We start from the raw sequence: 18,643 nt of genomic DNA on the forward strand, positions 1-18,643 counted from the left end.
TGTAGGGTCCATCTGTTCACCTTTTCTGCGTCACACAAAGACACAGGGGTTGGAACCAAAGATCTCAAGTTTGGACTCATCAGACCAAAGCACAGATTTCCACTGGTCAAATGTCCATTCCTTGTGTTCTTTAGCCCAAACAAGTCTCTTCTGCTTGTTGCCTTTATTTAGCAGTGGTTTCCTAGCAGATATTCTACCATGAAGGCCTGATTCACACAGTCTCCTCTTAACAGTTCTAGAGATGTGTCTGCTGCAAAAGGTGGCTACTTTGAAGAACCTAGAATATGAAATATATTTTCAGTTGTTTCACACTTTTTTGTTATGTATAATTCCACATATGTTAATTCATAGTTTTGATGCCTTCAGTGTGAATCTACAATTTTCATAGTCATGACAATAAAAAAAACTCTTTGAATGAGGTGTGTCCAAACTTACATTTTAAAATGCAGTAATATGAACATATAAAAATATAACTTATTATTAACCCCTTATCTGATGGTCGTTATAAAAATATCTTAAAGGAACACTAAAGGTTTGTTTTTTATTAGATCAATTGATTGCTGTAAGCTAGAGCATTTAAATATCACTTACCTCGTTTTTCCTTTTGACCTCCAAAATACAGTAATCCAGGTTTGAAAATGCTATTTCCTGTCTCTCCTCTTCATGCTTTCCACCAGCATCTGAGCCGTTTTGCATGGTGGAAAGCAGAATGTGCTCACCGCCTCCCTATGACTACAGCCCTGCGTGAAGATGCTCTCTTATCCCTCACAGGCATGGAGGCTAAGCCTAATGGGAACTGTAGTTCCCATTGGGCCGTGATGTAGCAAGAATGAATGCGCACCGCAAACCAGGAAGTCAGTGGGAATAATGATTCAGGACTGACGGAGGTGAATAAAACAGCTCGATTTCAACAGGTATAAAACTAGTTATAATGCAAAACATTTCTTTTTACTTTATCAGCTACTGTCAGACTTTAATTTAAGAGGAAAATATTTTTGTCTTTACAACCCTTTTAAGGCTGAAACAAAGGGGAGGTGTTTTATGGGCTCCATGATCATGTAATTACTGTGAGAGGCTGTTATAGCGATCATGTGATTGTGGAGACTGTCCTGTCCTACAATTGTTACTCTGTGACCCTTAGTTGTCCGTGACGGTACAGTCACAATGCTGGGGGGCATGCAATTGAGTGCAAAACTGTGATGTACTGTATATATGTAGTAACAATAGTAAGAAGAGGCGGCAAGACTTTAATCCTTGAAGTGTCGCTTATTGGTACATCAGAGTGACAATAAAACAATAATGTTGACGCATGCTGCCAGCCTGGCCGCAGCTCACCAGAGAACAGACCCAAGTGGCCAGAGCAGCACACAGTCACTGTATGGCAGTAGTCATCAACCCTGTCCTCAGGGCCCACTAACAGGCCAGGATTTATGTATTACCTTTGGGAGATGCAGACTAGAATACTGAAATCACAGAGCAGAAAATTATATCACCTGTGATGTACCGTATATACTCGAGTAAAAGCCAAGTTTTTTTTGTGCTGAAAATGCCCCCCTCGGCCTATACTCGGGTCACCTTTTTGCGCCTGATCTCCCGGAATTTGGGGACTCGGTATCGGCCGGCCGTAGGTCCCCTGGACCCCAAACTTGGCACACATATAGCCCCATTAGCACCCCTTCCATAGACTCCCATGTTAAACGTCAGTCTAGTCGTGGACACAGTGAGGCATGGGCACAGTGAGGCATGGACACAGTGAGGCATGGACACAGTAAGGCATTGGCACAGTGAGGCATGGGCACAGTGAGGCATGCACATGGACACAGTGAGGAAAAGTGAGGCACAGTGAGACATGCAGATAGACACCCTAGGCTTATACTCGAGTCAATCCGTTTTCCCATTTTTTTGTGGAAAAAATTAGGTGCCTCGGCTTATACCCGAGTATATACGGTATTTCAGTTATCTTGCAAACCTGGCCTGTTATTGGGCCCTAAGGACAGGGTTGTTGACCACTGCTGTATGGGACCTGCAGTGGTAACAAATGTAACTGTGGGACAGAGACAGGATCCCTGCAACCAATTCACATAGCAGGAGATTGTGAGCGGCTCTCTAGGGCTGAAATCGGAACTGAAACTGTAAATTGTGACGCACCAGACACCTGCTGTGAGCCGGAGCAGGCTGCGGTATGAACCGAGCCTTACTTTAATTTTTTTTGCAGATCAGAAATGTAAAATCCTCCAGAAAACAATTCTGCGGTTTAAAAGAAGTTACTGCTTTGTTAAATATGAATTATTCCTTATCTCAAATAAACTGTTACAGTGGAAAACGAATCTTAGAGCAGAACGCAAGTTGTATTCACTTATAATTAATGAACAGCAGAATGCAAATGAATCAGAATAATTTAATTAAAGAATTGTCACATGTCACACTCTGGTATACTCATATTTAGATTAGTAGGTTTTGTATATAATTCTGATATAGAGTGGTCACCTTCCCTTGCATGTTTAATGTTTGTCGGAGGTATTTTCGCTGCGTGTGACTGCCTCTAAGTCATTAACACAGGAGCAATTATTGGAAAGTTGCAGCTCAGTGGTTCTTTAATCATAATTTAGGAATGGAATGTTTTACCATACTTTGTTGTATCCTCGTTTAAAATTACATGAAAAGAACAACATGGATGGAAATCCTTCTTTTGAAGATATTAATGTTTGTTCTTTACATCATTTTTAGACAAAATTATGAATTTTAAGGAAAAAACTTGTTATGACTGCCTGGAGAGTTAATAGAATATATTTTAATATGTTAAAGGAAACATTCAGGTTGCATTGTACTGTTAAGTAAAACAGATGTTAAAGACTCAAGATCCTGAAGACAAAAATGGTCCCTTCTGTCCTGCACAAAAATTCTTCAGTGATCCGGACAAGCGTTTTGGTTACGTGTGGTTGCTTTTTAAATAAATTGAAAACTTGTCTTCCTTTTCTAACCTCAAGACTTTTATGGGGAGAAAAAAGGGCAGAGAAATGTGGTTTTATTTCCATCTGAATATACTGTGAACATTGACAATTAAAAGACAGTAGCCAAGTTAAAAATAATATATATTTCTGCATGTTATTTCATGGCCCTTAGTGGTTATTATGGTTTTTGGTTTTCATTTGTGGATCTACCCAGCAAAAATATTTTAATATTCCTTTGAGGTGAAAATGTTCCACTGGGGATAAACGCTCCTCTCACATGATGTGACAAATATTAGGACGATTAGTAGGGGGAATAAAACTCCTTAGTGCTGCAGTGTGGCAGAGTTAGGGACTCGGTAATAGATATCTGAGTGCAGAACACAGAAGCACCTGATGTGTGGTAGCAGGTTTCAGCAGATTTACAGCTAAAATAAAGTGGACTAGATCCAATTATGAAGTTTGGACTCCAGTATGGGGAGTTAGTTTGGTGTGCTATAACACAGCTTCAATTAAGATGTTTCTATTTTTGGCTCTGAGACTACTAAATAGTTGGGTACTGTATGTAATGCTCTATTACAACTAACACTTCATTTTTTTTAGGACAAGACTTCAGGAAATCTACCTCCTTCATCAGGTCCAAAAGTACTGTTTGAAATAAAATAGTGGAGTAAGGCTCCATGCACACAATTGTGCTAGTTATGCTGGTAATAGTTTTTTGTAGTAGCGTTTTAGCAGCATATAGGAGCATTAATGTTGTATTGGCATTTTTGCAGTAAAAGGGGGAACAAAAACCTGAAAGAAACGCTATTAGGAGCATCTAGCAGCGTTTCTGCTGGAAAAACACTCCAAGAAACTATCAAAAACATTTTTTCCTGCTCCTAGACCAGAGGTGCCCAACCAGTGGCCCGGGGGCCACATGTGGCCCGCGGAGCCCTCTGATGTGGCCCGCGACCTTCTTCTCTGGGATAGAATAGAATACTGTTATTAAAGGTCAGTTTATTACTAAAATCACAGTGTATATATGGGCATATCTATTCTGTAGTGGATACTGTGCTGCTTTCAAATGAATCCACAGATGCAGTGCTGCTGCGGGTTACCTGCACTGAGCCATAGACTTCTATTATTACTTGTGAGTTTGGTGAGCTTTCTGAAAGTGCACCCAACATTCAGAATATAATAGAAGTCTATTGCAAAGTGCAGGAAAGCCAAATGTACACTGTGTTGCACCCGTGGTGCGAGTAAACCGCTGCTCATCAGTGTGAAAGCAGCCATGGGCCCCATTTACACGGTCAATCTGACCCAATTGGACCCTCCATTTACCTCTAAGGAGTGGCATCCACACGCTCCACTCATTGTGGCCCGTGACCAGTTACCAAGTCGCTTAAAGCGGGGGTTCACCCAAAAATATATTAATAATACTAAGGACATTTATTTTCGGGAGGTAATTTTTTTTTTCTCTGTACATACCTTTATATCCCGATTTTGTCCAGGGCTTCCGGGTTCCGATGACTGCAGGACTGGGCGTTCCTATCCTTCGGTTCGATGATTGACGGCTTGTGAAACAGGTCCCTTGTCACACAACGCGCGTCAACAGATTTCCGGAAATAGCCGAGCTGCGAGTCGACACTATACGGCGCCTGCGCAGTCAACTCTACACGGCGGGCGCAGGCGCCGTATAGTGTCGACTCGCAGCTCGGCTATCTCCGGGAATCTGGTGACGCGCGTTGTGCGACAGGGGACATGTTTCACAAGCCGTCAATCATCGAACCGAAGGATAGGAACTCCCAGTCCTGCAGTCATCGGAACCCTGAGGCTGGGATAAGAACGCCCAGTCCCGGAGTCGTCAGAACGCGGAAGCCCTGGACAAAATCAGAATATAAAGGTATGTACAGAGAAAAAAAAATGACCTGCCAAAAGTAAATGTACTTAGTATGCTAGCTCTAATGTTAAAAATTAGTTTTTAGGGTGAACCTCCACTTTAAGTGGCCCTCGCGCTTCAAAAGGTTGGGCACCCCTGTCCTAGATGCTGGAGCTCAAAAACTCTAAAAACCTAAAGTAGTGTGCATGGACACATAGGGAAACACTATTTAGCTTCTAGGAGCAGAAGAAAAATGCTAATAACGCTAAATGCTAAAAAAAACGCTAGTGTGCATGGAGCTTAAATCTCTTGAAATGCATGAACACTGCTAAAATCACCTTACACATACTGGCTTTAAAAGTGAACCCCTCTTTATGGAACAACAAAGAAACAAAACACATCTAAAGACAAGTTTTTTCTAAAGCGATGAAGACATTGCAATTTTTCTCATCAGAACAGGTGATTATTATGAACCAGATCCTCCCATTCAGAATCAGTATCCAAAGGACATGTTCAAATAAAAAGCTACAGTATTTCTAGAAACAGGCAAGAAACTGCAACAAACTTTGCTAAAATCCTTGCAATGTACCGTGATCACCCAGAGTACCCGCAGAAAAGTGGAGGTAATCTTTAATCCAGATCACACCAAAGCCCACTTATTAACTTGTATAAGAACTATGGGCCAGATTCAGATACAATTACGTTGCTCCACGGCAGCCTAACGTATCTGATTTACGTTACACCGCCGCAGGTTTACAGCGTAAGTGCCTGATTCTCAAAACTCTTACCTGTAAACTTGCGGCGGTGTAACGTAAACGCGCTCAGCGCAAGCCCGCCCAATTCAAATGGGGCGGGCACCATTTAAATTAGGCACGTTCCCGCACCGAACATTCGGCGCATGCTCCGTTGGGAAATTTCCCGACGTGCATTGCGCGAAATTACGGTGCCCCGACGTTTTTTTTTAAATGCGACGTGCGTTACGGCGTTTCGTAGTATTCCCGGACGTCTTACGCAAAAAAAAAATCGAAATTCGATGCGGGAACGACGGCTATACTTTAACATGGCTGATCTAAAGATAAGCCATGTTAAAGCAGGTGTAACTTTGCGACGGGTAAAAATGACTAGCGACGACGTACGGGATTGTGACGAACGCGCGGATCTTCGTGGACCGCCGTAACTAGTCATTTGCATATTCTACGCCGACCGCAATGGCCTCGCCACCTAGCGGCTGGCCTAGAATTGCATCCTTAAGATCCGACAGTGTAATTCAATTACACCTGTCGGATCTTAGGGCTAGCTATGCGTAACTGATTCTATGAATCAGTGGCATAGTTAGGACAGCCGTAACATAGAGATACGACGTATCAGGAGATACGCCGTCGTATCTCTTCTGTGAATCTGGCCCTATGTCCGGATCCTTTTCTCTAATTTTTCTTCTCTTTACACATATTAATCAGATGTGTGCTACAGGTCTCCGGCTGCTTTTACTTACAATTTCCAGCTGTCAAAGTGACTTGTTCTTTATTACAGGAGCAAAGCTTTATTTTCCTGTACCAAATCACACTTGCAGAATTGTGTCTGCCGTTCAATGAGTGTTACAATGTAGCGTTATTACTTCATTGTAACTACTCTGGTTTAGTCACAGCATAGAGAAAGGATGATCTGTATTGTATGCATCAGATATCAGTTAAAGCAATTTGCAAATAATAAAAACAAATTAGAAAAAAATGTTCCTTTCTGACCCCTTAATAACTATTTCTTAACCCCAATTTATTAACCCTCAGCTATAATTTTACGGTTGATTTTTTTACCATTAATATTCAGGGTTTGTTCATGTCATGTTAATTGAGCTACATTTTTCAGCACACCATTTCACGTGTATGGATTAAATAGGGCTTATTGTGAACAATAATAGGGGGGGGGGTATATATTAGGGGTGCGCATCTTCACTGGTCTCACGATTCAATTACGATTATCTGGTCAACAAATCAATTCGATTAAATTCCATGATGCATCACAATGCATCACGATTGCTGATGCGCTTCCACTTCCGCCAAGCAATCTTCTGGGACACATCACAGGTCCCAGAAGATTGCCTGCTATGCAGGACAGCTCAGTGAGACATGCGCACCCGGTTGTGAAGCTGCAAGCTGTCACAGCCGGATGCCCACAGTAGTATCGCCAGCGCCGTGGACAGGCAGGGGAGAGCATGGAGTGTTCAGGTGACCACGTCGCTGGATTGTAGGACAGGTGAGTGTCTTTTTATTAAAAGTCAGAAGTTACACTTTTTTTGTAGCTGCGGACTTTTAATAAACAAAACATTTACTGGAACTGCTTTGAATTCAAAATAACCTCACTCCCTTAAAGCGGAGTTCCACCCAGTGGAACTTCCGCTTTAAGCACTCCTTGCCCCCTGACATGCCACATTTGGCATGTCATTTTTTAGAGGAGGGGGGTGTAACCTCTTTTTAGTCGGACTTCCTGTCCCACTTTCTCCTTCCTGTCCCGGCCACCTAGGAGGCGACTCCTCTTGCCCTAGGCGGCCCCAACGTGCCAGCGGTCTTCTGGGACCTAACCCAGGTCCCAGAAGATTGGCTGGCCGAACACAGTGCGTGCTCGGCCATGAAGCCGTAAGCTGTATGGCCGGGGGGCCCACAGTAGATTTGACGGCGGAGAGGAGGGGGAGACGAGTGGAACTCCAGGCGGCCGCATCGATGGACCGTGGGACAGGTGAGTGTCGGTTTAATAAAAGTCAGCAGCTACACTTTTTGGAGCTGCTGATTTTTAATCAACTAAAAATAGGGTGGAACTCCCCTTTAAAAAGTGCACATGTGGCTGCTGGGAGGTCAGGAGGGATTAGAATCCACAACTGACAAACAGCCCTTTGAGTTTCACTGTACTGTCTCTGTGCTGAAATTTCTCTGGGCTTTGCACATTCCAGCACACTAGGAGTTAACATAGTGGAATGTGCAAAGAGCCAGAGAAATACCGGCACAGACAGAGCACGTGTAGGAGTACACAGTCACATACTGCTGATAAAATACCTGTGTGGTAATAAATGCTGTTATATTCCATTAAGTGGTCACTTCTGTATGTGCTTTTTAAAATATATGCAGATTCATACCTCATATCTCCGTGTGTATAATTGTAAATGCTGATCATGTGACTGCATGGTCCGGCCTGCCTCTCTCCTCTCAAATCTCACATGTCTCCTGACGTCAGTGGGAGTTCTCAGCCCCGCCCACTGTCTGTAGCTAAAGTATCAGATCACAAGAGAGGTGGGCGGGGCTGACGTCAGGAGAGACTTGAGACGAGGGATGTGAGAGGAGAGAGGCGGGCTGGATCATGCAGTCACATGATCAGCATATACAGTTATATACACACACAGGTATGACTATGAATCTGCATATATTTTAAAAAGCACATACAGCGGTGACCACTTAATGGATTATAACGTGGCATTTATTACAAAATGGTTATTTTAAAAGACGCTTGGAGCGATCTCCCGGGAGGGGCGAGGCATGTCGGATGACGTCACGGACATCGATTATTGGGGTTGCATGCATTGATTCGCATTGGGGACCCCCAAATCGTGATGCAGCGATTAAATTCAGCACCCCTAGTATATATAGGATGGGGAATGCAATGGGGTATTGGCCCCAATATCTATTGTTTCCATTTGAGCCGCCATATTCCACCAGCAGTGGTCATGGCAGGCAAAAACCTATATGATATCCATAAAATGGGACAAAAGATATGCTAAAGTGAAATCTTTAACGCTACAGTACGGAGGGGTGAAAGTCAACTATCGCAAATTTTAATTCTAACTTTTTTTGTCCTAAATATATATATATAGATGAAGTATGACAAGATGCAGAATAATAAAAAGTTGCTTCACAAGTACAGAAGACATTTAGTGTAAATTATTTTCATTAGATCACTCCCATGTAACCAATACATAACTCCTTGTCCTTTTGTAGACATATGTGCATGATGTAAAACTGAACAAAGTGAGAAACCGGTCTTCACAAGCATTAGCACTTTCTAGAGTAAGGTTCCACTGAAATGACTTAACCATTCACTCAAGAGCTATTAGTAGCAATGATGAAGTAATGTTAATTGAATAATGGCTTAATGCCCAGAACATTGGCATGACCTAGAGTACCCTTGTCTGACAGCCATTTATAACTTTCTATGACACCTTAAGAACAAAAAAAGCTGAAGGGCTATAATGCTGATAAAGATATTAAGGACATTCTATCAATATAATAAGGTGACTCATTGTGTGAAAAAAAAGATGACACATATGCTTTATTACATTTATATAAAATCAGTGTAGTAAGTGGCCAACCTAGGGTATGCCATTTTTTGGATGTGCTTCTAGCAATCCAATCAGAAAACATAGGATTTTAAACAGTCCACAATTTTATAAAGCCACCCTCACACAGGACAAATATAGGCCTTCCAACGGCTCATCTACACTACAGCTTCTAAACTTGAGTTTTTTTGGCAAAGCTCCTAAACTTAACTCCATAAAAGCCTGTGTGTCCATGTACACATAGGCTTTTACAAGAGTTTAGAATCTGCCGTGGTTAGGGGAGGTTTCACCTCTCTCAACCTCCCTCTCCTAAACGTGGAAGAATTGCTTTCAGGATAGGAACGCTTTGACTGCTGGCGGCAAAAATCGCTGCGTCAACAAATGGCCGTTTCTGTTTAAGCAACACCCACTTTTGCCACCTAATACTAACCAAGATCTTAGAAAAATTCTGAGAAGGAACATACATCTTTAAATAAAGTATGCTATTACGCTTTTTTGTACAGGCTGTGAGGATAGTAAAGTAACTACACAGCGAATTCGGCACTGCATCTAAATTGCAACCCATCCATGCAAATTGATTTAAAAGTGTATGCCAAGTTAATGACACCCCACAATCGGTTTGCAAAATGGAGTGTGATTTTAAGATTCAGAATGCATGTTTAAGATTCAGAATACACATGCGATCTGATTCTGGTGCAGACAAAAGGGGTACTGCACCAGTTTGGTGCGATTTGAGCCTTACAAATGCATGGCTCAAATCACACCCCAGAGACACTGCATGTAATTCGCACAGGAATGTGTATGCGATTCTTTTGTGAATTACATGCAGTGTCTCACACCGCATCAGTGCGAACCCAGGCTCAAGGTGGAATTCGTTTTTAAAGCCCACCTGTGGCCAAAGTTGTGTTTTGAATAGAGTGGGGTATTGTTGATGTTACTGTCAGGTTTTTATTTTTGTCGAAGACTTCATGAAAAGATCTTCTGACATTTACTGCTCACTACTTCTTATAAGGCTTGTGAATGCTCTTATGGCTCTTGGTGCGACATACAGTATGCAGTTAGCACAGTAGTTGTGGCCATTATGAAACATTTCCATTCTCCCTGTGGATTTTTAGTTTACTTTATATTATGGATAATGCAACAGGAGGTGTCAGAGTATCCAAGGCATATAGTTAGCCAGGGGCTGGCTCAGATGACAAGGCTCTGACTATAAAGAAAGTATAACTTTTTGTGTGTGTGTGTATGTATGTGGTGGGGCAGGGGTTGACTTTTTATAACAGCATCAAAGTGTACATTATATTGAGTTATGCATCGATACAAATCAGAACTATAGTCTTATTTATATCGCTATATAAAGACAACAAAAGCCAAAAACAAAGTTTTGAAAAAGTAGACACCATACCTCTTCTGGCAAGCTGACTACCAATCCATGTTCAGTTGGCCCAACTAGAACTTGCAGAAAGTACTCGCTGCAAGCAGCCAGCACAGCCCGATGGGCTCGAAATTCCTTTCCTCCCACAACTAGAGTGACATCACAGAGAATGTCCCGCTTCCACTGGTCATTGAGGCACTGAAGAATGTTTGTACAATGCACAGTTGACTCATACACGTACATCGGGGTTTCAGTCTTGTCATCTGCAGACATTCCGTTCAGACCCTAGAAAACAGACCAAGAAAAAAAAAATCGGATTTATCTTGAAACATTTGGCCAATGATGCCAATTATATTAACAAACATAATGATTAAAATTGATGAATAAAAGGTCTTTGCTTTTCAGATACAATACAGCTGTGAGATAGTACAGTGCACAATGTAGAATTATTTAGTGTTACAAACAATAGCTGTGTACATGTATGTCAAGCATACTTCACTTTAAGTATAGATATATGAGATAGAGCTATGTCAAGCATCAATGGTGGTGTTCAGCAGTGAATTTTCTTGACAGCATTTAAAATTAATCTTGGAACTCCAAGATAATGTGTGAATTTACTATTTAATTTTGGAGTACTAGATACTCTTACATGAATTAGGTTGAAAAGTTGTTCACTACTTTTTGTAAATTGACGCTAGCCACATATTGACAGGTTCTCATTGGCAAAGCTCACCCATCTGATTTTCCTTTACAACCTATACTCACCACAACTTTTTATTTTTTTTGTATATATTTACAGATAAAAGACAATACCATGCAGAAGGGGTAACATTCTGAATTGATTACAGATTGCTCTTCCTCCAGCTCCCTGTCAGTACAGAGTAGGAAACTTTCAGCTGGATGACTGAAGGAAGTGTCTTGGGCTATGAGTGCGGTGACTATTGCACTAATGTTCCAATGAGAACTATGGGTCCCCATCAGTCCATTTTTCTGCGGTTATAGTGGTTTATTCATTCACAAATCTCTGTATAGCTGTGCTAATTTTGAAAAGCGACAGCTGCTGTGCAGAAAAGAATCACCGCTGTCATTGGTTCAAATTCACACACCTGCAAATTTGATAAATATTTTTAATAAATGCTTTAAAGCCCGATTCATATAGGTTATCTTCAGCGACAAATCATGAGACAGCTGGCTACACGGCCCGCCACTTGCATCCCCCATTGCACATCATGTATGGATCAGGGTGCAGACAAGCCGGTGTGAACATGGTCTTTCACAACAAAGTTTCTGTGGTCAGTTCTACACAATCCATTATTATATATATGGTAAACACAAGTACCCCATACAGGTGTATGCAAAAAATAGAAAATGTTCTATGTTTTGCACACGCCCATATGTTGTACTCGTGCTTACAATAGCAAAGCCATATACATAAGTACAGAGATACACAGACATTCACGCAATGACAGGCTCTAATCTATACCTGTGTTGAAGAAGGGCGATTGCATGTACGCTGGATGGGCTCAGCCAACCCATGTGCAAGAGCCCAGACATTGGCAATGGAACTGTAAACTCAAATACTGCAACTTCTGGAACTTATATTTAAAACAGACAGTACATGTAAATTGGCCATAACTTTACGTTGCATAATTTGACTTCTAATTTCTTCCTTCTCCCCTGAATTTTCCTGTAATTCTCTGCCAACATTTTGAAAGCAAAGTAAGTCTACTGAAATGTATTAAATATATATTTCAGTTTATCTGTTCAGTACAGTGAGATGCAGCTAATGATGGAAAGACTGTAGATTTATTCCTGTATTACCATATTTTTTCATTCATGAAAACTAAAGGGCCAGCATTTTGTAACTGAAACAAATTAGATACATATTTTATTGGAGGAAAAGTAAAAAGGATCGATGGATTTTTTATTTTTTTTGGAGTGCCATTTCTTACCTATCAATGGATGTGCATACAACTCCCCATTAACGGGATACAGATCAGCATATGATTATTTCAACCAAAAAAGTTAAAACTAATGCGGCACAAAAAAATAATGGCGAAAAAGCCTTTGTAAATACTATTTGTAGAGTGTACTGTAATTAAAAAAAGGTGCATGAATTAATTTATTTTACATTATTAAAACAGTATACAGCTTTACTGATTACTCATACAAAATAACACAGATCTGAGAAAAGTTTAGGATAAAAAAAAAGACAGGTAATTTAATTACAGTTCCCACACCAAACCAAACACATTTTCTAAAACATATATTAATTACTTTCACCTTTAAGGATGTACCCGTATGTTCTTGGGTGGAAGTGGCTATACCATGATCATGATCATAGTATCAAAACTTGCAGCCGACAATGGGCTTTCCTGTAAAAGTGATCCAATCGGCTCCACAGCTGCCCAATCACTTTTACAAAGTATAAAATGGGTCCCCTCCCCTTTCACCACAGTTCCTGGGTTCTCGGGGAGCCAGGGCCGATTCTAGGGTCACAGACGCCTGGGTGCAGAAATATTTCTGGCAGCCCCACATGGGCGTGGTCATCTTAATAACTTCTCTGCAACGTGGCTGCCCTGACGTGTGTGAACTGGCTCCATTGATAGTCGGTCAAATTCTCCTGTCATGCGAATTGGATGATGAGGAAAATTGCATCCAATTTGCATAAGTGTGAACCCAGCCTCAGAGTATAACTTCCAGTTTGCAGATAAGTAAAGTGACGGTAATTAAGACCACTGATATTTATTACAGCACAGTAGCGCTGAACACTGCTTGAGTATCTGTATGAGACTACCATATATCAATGGCACATCAATTAGTCTGTCCCCACATGCCAGGTGCTAGGGGTAACCTTAGACTCTGAACTGTCCTTTCACATTCCACATCCAATCCCTGTTCAAATCATACCGCCTTAGCCTCCGCAACATTTCCAGAATACGACCCTTTTTAACTAATGACACCACCAAGCTTCTAATTCACTCTCTGGTTATTTCTTGCCTCGACTACTGCAAGTCCCTCTCATTGGACTACCTTTACATAGACTATGCCCCCTTCAGTCCATAATGAATGCCGCTGCAAGACTCATCCACTTTACCAACTATTCAGTGTCCACCACCCCTCTCTGCCAATCCCTGCACTGGCTTCCACTGACCCAACAAACAAAATTCAAAGTATTAACAATAATTTACAAAGCCATCCATAACTCTGCCCCCAGCTACATCACTAACCTAGTCCCAAAATACCAACCAAGCCGCTCTTTTCGGTCCTCCCAAGACCTCCCGCTCTCTATCTCCCTTGTCATTGCCTCCCATGCTCACCTCCAGGATTTCTCCAGAGTTTCTCCCATCCTTTGGAACTCGCTAACCCAATCTGTCCAACTGTCCCCTAATCTATCCATCTTTAGACGATCCCTGAAAACCCTTCTCTTTAAAGAAGCCTACCCTGCTTGTAACTAATACACTGTTTTACTTCCTCTATTAGCTCATCCCCTACAGCTATTACCTTTTGTATCAATTGACCCTCAACTTTTAGATTGTAAGCTTTAATGAGCAGGGCACTCTGATTCCTCTTATACCAAATTGTTATGTAACTAATGTCTGCCTTCATTTTGTTAATTCTGCGCAAACTGTTGGTACTATATAAATCCTGTATAATAATAATTCAGTTGAATATGTTTGCAGCTTGAAAATAAACTCTTGAGTGGATGGGATATCTGCACACCATATGAAAGACATCCAAATGAAAATCTATTTGACCTGCAAAAAAATAAAATGAAATGTAGCCACCATATCTGAGGATTGGGACTGCTATGAAAATGTTGTTCTTGGGTTTAAATCAACTTCAGGATGGGAACTCTTCTGGGTAAGATGGCCTATTCAGGGGAGCATCAGGACTGCATTATCAATGTGCATTGTTGCTGTCCACATTCTTTTTAAAGTGGCTAACAAAAATTTTATACTTATTCTGATACGTATTCTATTGCACAAAGCGGCCCTGTTCCGCCTCTACTGGAGTCCCCCGCTGGTACTTCTGGCTCCTCCTCTTCTCGATGTGACACCATAGGAAGCCACCTCTTATGATGGCACACCTGCAGGTTTGATACTGAGCCGTGCCGTCTGTGTCCATCACTTCTGCTAGGAGAAATAAAAAATAAAAAAGCCCCAGCGTGCATGAAGCCTTAGGCCTCGTACACACGACCGAGGAACTCGTCGCAAATGAAACATTGTTTTCCTCGACAAGTTCCTTGTTAGGCTTGTCGAGAAACTTGACAAGCTTGCTTTGCGTACACACTGTCAAGACCAAATCTCCTCGTTCTCAAGCTCGGTGACGTACAACACATACAACGGCAGGGGAAGTTCGATTCCACTAGCACAACCCATGGGGCTGCTTTTGCTAATCTCATGTTACGGCGTGGTAAGTAAAAGTTTTGTAAGAGAGACGATTTGCACTTTTCAGACTGTTACAGCGTGACAAATGTGCTATCACCATTACAAACGCTACTTTTACCGAAGGTGCGCTCCCATCTCATACTTTATTCTGAGCATGCGCGGGTTTCTTAGCATACACAGGAAAGTTTTTCTCGTCGAAAACCAGTCCGACAAGAAACGCAACGAGGAAATTGAGACTCCCGTCGAGGAAAAAGAGAACTTTTTCTCGTTGAGTTCCTCGACAGTTTTCTCGATGAAAAACAAACAAACGACCGTTTTCCTCGGCAAAAAAGCTCTGCCACCAAGTTTCTTGATGGATTCTGTCGAGGAAAATGGTCGTGTGTACGAGGCCTTAGAGTCTGCACAGCTGCTGTAACAGAAAAGTGAATGAAAGACTATGAAAATGGAGGTTGTCAATACAATGTCTGACTGCAACTCTATTTCTGTGACTTCAATTGGGCTTAAGTCAGTATATCAGTATGACACCCAGGTGACTAGCATTGTTCAGATGAAGCTAAACAATTGTGGATCTTTGATAAGAGGTTTCAAGAATTGAGCTGTAATGGACACAATAGCAAACTGTGGGAAAAACATCAAAATAAAACAGGCTGCTTTACTTGAATCCAATGGCAAAAACCTGCAGATGCCACCCACCTGAAACTCCTACACACTTTTACCAATTCATTATCAATTACAGTCGAGTAAAACACTAGCTCAAAAATAAAACCGATGCAATTTAATTACAGACTATTTTTCCTTTTGTTCCTGGAAATTCTATACAACACTGATTTGGATTAATAATTTATTCAGCAATAAAGTTTCAGTAAAAGATAATTATACAGTGCAACAATTCTCACACTGATTTCTGTAATTACACATTACAGCTGTGTTAGCATTTTAGAAGGTTAGCGAGCGGCTGCAACTTGCTATGTCATGCTTTTTTCTGTCACTGTCTATCTTTTAGAGAAGCACACATAACAAAGATCACTACACTCTGCTACCCTTTTTTTCTTTGTATTGCCAGTGTTTATGTAGCCTGTATGAATTTCAACATACAATTGAACTGTGTAGCTTTTTATGGATCAGAAATAAAACACTTTTAATGTACAATGGTATCTATTATACTAGGTTAAAATAAACTACATTGAATTCTGGTTCTTGTTCATGCCAGTGTGTTCCAACTCCCTACTGTATGTGTGAACTGATGACTGCTAGAATTCCAACTTGGCTTTGAGCTCTGAAAAACTTTGGATTTAGTATCTTTTCAAGGCCATAGCCTTGCTGAGTAAAAAAAACTCTGAGGGCGTCAAAGCACTTTTAGCGAAATATAAATAGCAATAAAAATGACTCCCACCAATACAGGAGTGGAAGGATAAACCACTTACTTATTAGAATCCCTTTAATAAGAAATGCATTCTCCCTGATCAACATATTGTTCTGTGGTCTTTTTGTGAATCTCACTAACCTCACATTCTGTATGTCTTGAGAACTATTTATTTATTTATTTTACTTTATCTAAAGTGCCAATATGGAACAATGTAGCAGTTTATTGAGAAAGAGTATGGCACATTTTCTACAATTTTAGTCTTCTTCATACACGTGAATACTTGTTAAAATTCTTCTTCTTCACTCTCTGACTAGATGCAAAGAAAACACCCATTATTTCTGAAAATGAGGAATTAGGAGGGAAGTATATAGTTTTGTCTAAGCTAGGATTTGAGCAGATTATGCAGGGTGGCTTTTCCTGCTTCCAGTAGCTGAATGGAGTGGCAGGGGAGTAAAGGACAGGTGAGTACGTGCTGCTAGGGAGGAGGATTTTAAAAAGTGAACCTGTTATTTTTCTCTGCATTTTTAAAGGAGTTGTAAAGGCTTGTTTTTTATTTTCTAAATACCGTATTTATCGGCGTATACCGCACACTTTTTTTGCCCTGAAATTCAGGGCAAAATTGTGGGTGCGCGATATACACCGATACCCGCGCCGAGTTTGAACTACTGCGCCGGCATATACCGAGCGCAGTACACTCGTGTATAGTCGGGCAGGCTCGGCTCCTCTCGCAGTCACGTCCTGGACGTACAGGACGTGACCGCGAGAGGAGTCGAGCCTGCCCGACTATACACGAGTGTACTGCGCTCGGTATATGCCGGCGCAGTAGTTCAAACTCAGCGCGGGAAGTGGGGATCGAGCGGGGAGGACACCGCAGAAGGACGCCGGACCCGACGAGGAGGACACCACCGAAGCCGCAGACGGACCCGACGAGGCCGCCGATGGACGCCGCGCAAGACACCAAAACTAAGTACTAAAATCTTTTCTTTACAGGAATGCGGGTCCACTTTAGGGGTGCCTGCTATACGCCGGAGCGCGCAATACCCCGATAAATACGGTAGGTTCCTTTAAGCTAGTTCATTGTTGGTTCACTTACCTTTTCCTTTGATTTCCCTTGTAAATGTTTTTTTTCTTTGTTTTCTTTGTCTGAATTTCTCACTTCCTGTTGCTCCTCATTAAGCTGTTCTGGCTGATTAACCCCCATGGATGATGAAGGCAAGCTTACTGAGGAGAAACAGGAAGTGAGAAATTCAGACAAAGAAAAAAACACGTAGAAGGGAAATCGATGGAAAAGGTAAGTGAACCAACAATGCACTAGCTTAAAGGAACCTATTTAGAAAATAAAAAAATAACCTTTACAACCCCTTTAACCTGCTCACTGTTGTAATATTAATATATATGTGTATATTGTATTATTATATTGTAGGTCCAAAATAGATTTCAAACCTGTAATTACATATTACACGTCAAAAGGTGTTTGCCGACCAAAAGGGTTAGTGGCCAAACACAGATCAAAGGGACAGCTGAAGACCCTTAGATGTGTTAATTTACCTAGGTGTGTGTGAGATGGCCTGTTAACCTCAAAGAATAACTTCCTTACATACATAAGGAAGTATTTATTGATGGTAGTTAGACTTGAGAGGGTTTTCATTCAGGGAAACAGTTGGTTGATCTGGAAGAACCCCTCCCTCCAGTGTGAGACCAGTATTTGAGAAAGTCAAACTGCCATTCAAGCTGGTCTTGTGACTGAGAAATATGGCACATGTCTAGGAAGAGATATGAATTATATACTCTGTTGGATTTGTATCGTCTGTGGACTTTGGACTTTGTATGTTAATTAAAATTGCGTTCTCTGGAGAACCTGTGTTGCTGCGGAACAACAAATTTATAGTCATCATACTAACATCTAAGATATTAATAATCTAACCAGACTACGGGACACTATACATCTATATCACTACATTTATTGGACATTTATGAGATCACTACACGTTTCCATATTTTCATTTCTACACGCAAAAAAGAAACACTATACATGCCACATGCTATATGGAAAACTTTAAGTTCTATTTCAAAAACAGACATACTCACTATATGGCACCACATTTAAAATACTTTTATTCTAGTCCAGAACATAATGACTAAAATCTAGGTACTATTATATGGCTTCTCAGAACTAAAATAATCTTGTATTAACACAGTAGTATACAATACAATTCCTAAAAAGCAGCTCTGTGACTTCTCTCTTCATATTATGGATTTACTTAAACAAAACCATCAACTGTTCTGTTACTGCAACATGACATGTCATTCATTTATTAAGAATCTGATAGCTAAATGGTTTTCCTGCTACAAAGAAAGGGATTTATCAAATGTTGATATGGTTGAAG

General features: G+C 41.1%; 1 protein-coding gene across 1 annotated transcript in view; it reads right to left on the reverse strand.

The window, feature by feature from the left end:
- The window catches only part of BACH2 (BTB domain and CNC homolog 2), a 331,038-nt gene that overhangs the window by 81,683 nt on the left and 230,712 nt on the right, over nucleotides 1–18,643 (reverse strand). Inside the window, exon 4 of the mRNA XM_040350098.1 lies at nucleotides 10,530–10,784. Within this exon, the coding sequence (XP_040206032.1) occupies nucleotides 10,530–10,784 (255 nt within the window). The remainder of the gene's footprint in view (nucleotides 1–10,529; nucleotides 10,785–18,643) is intronic.

The sequence above is a fragment of the Rana temporaria genome, chromosome 4, assembly GCF_905171775.1.
Source record: "Rana temporaria chromosome 4, aRanTem1.1, whole genome shotgun sequence".
NCBI lineage: Eukaryota > Metazoa > Chordata > Amphibia > Anura > Ranidae > Rana > Rana temporaria.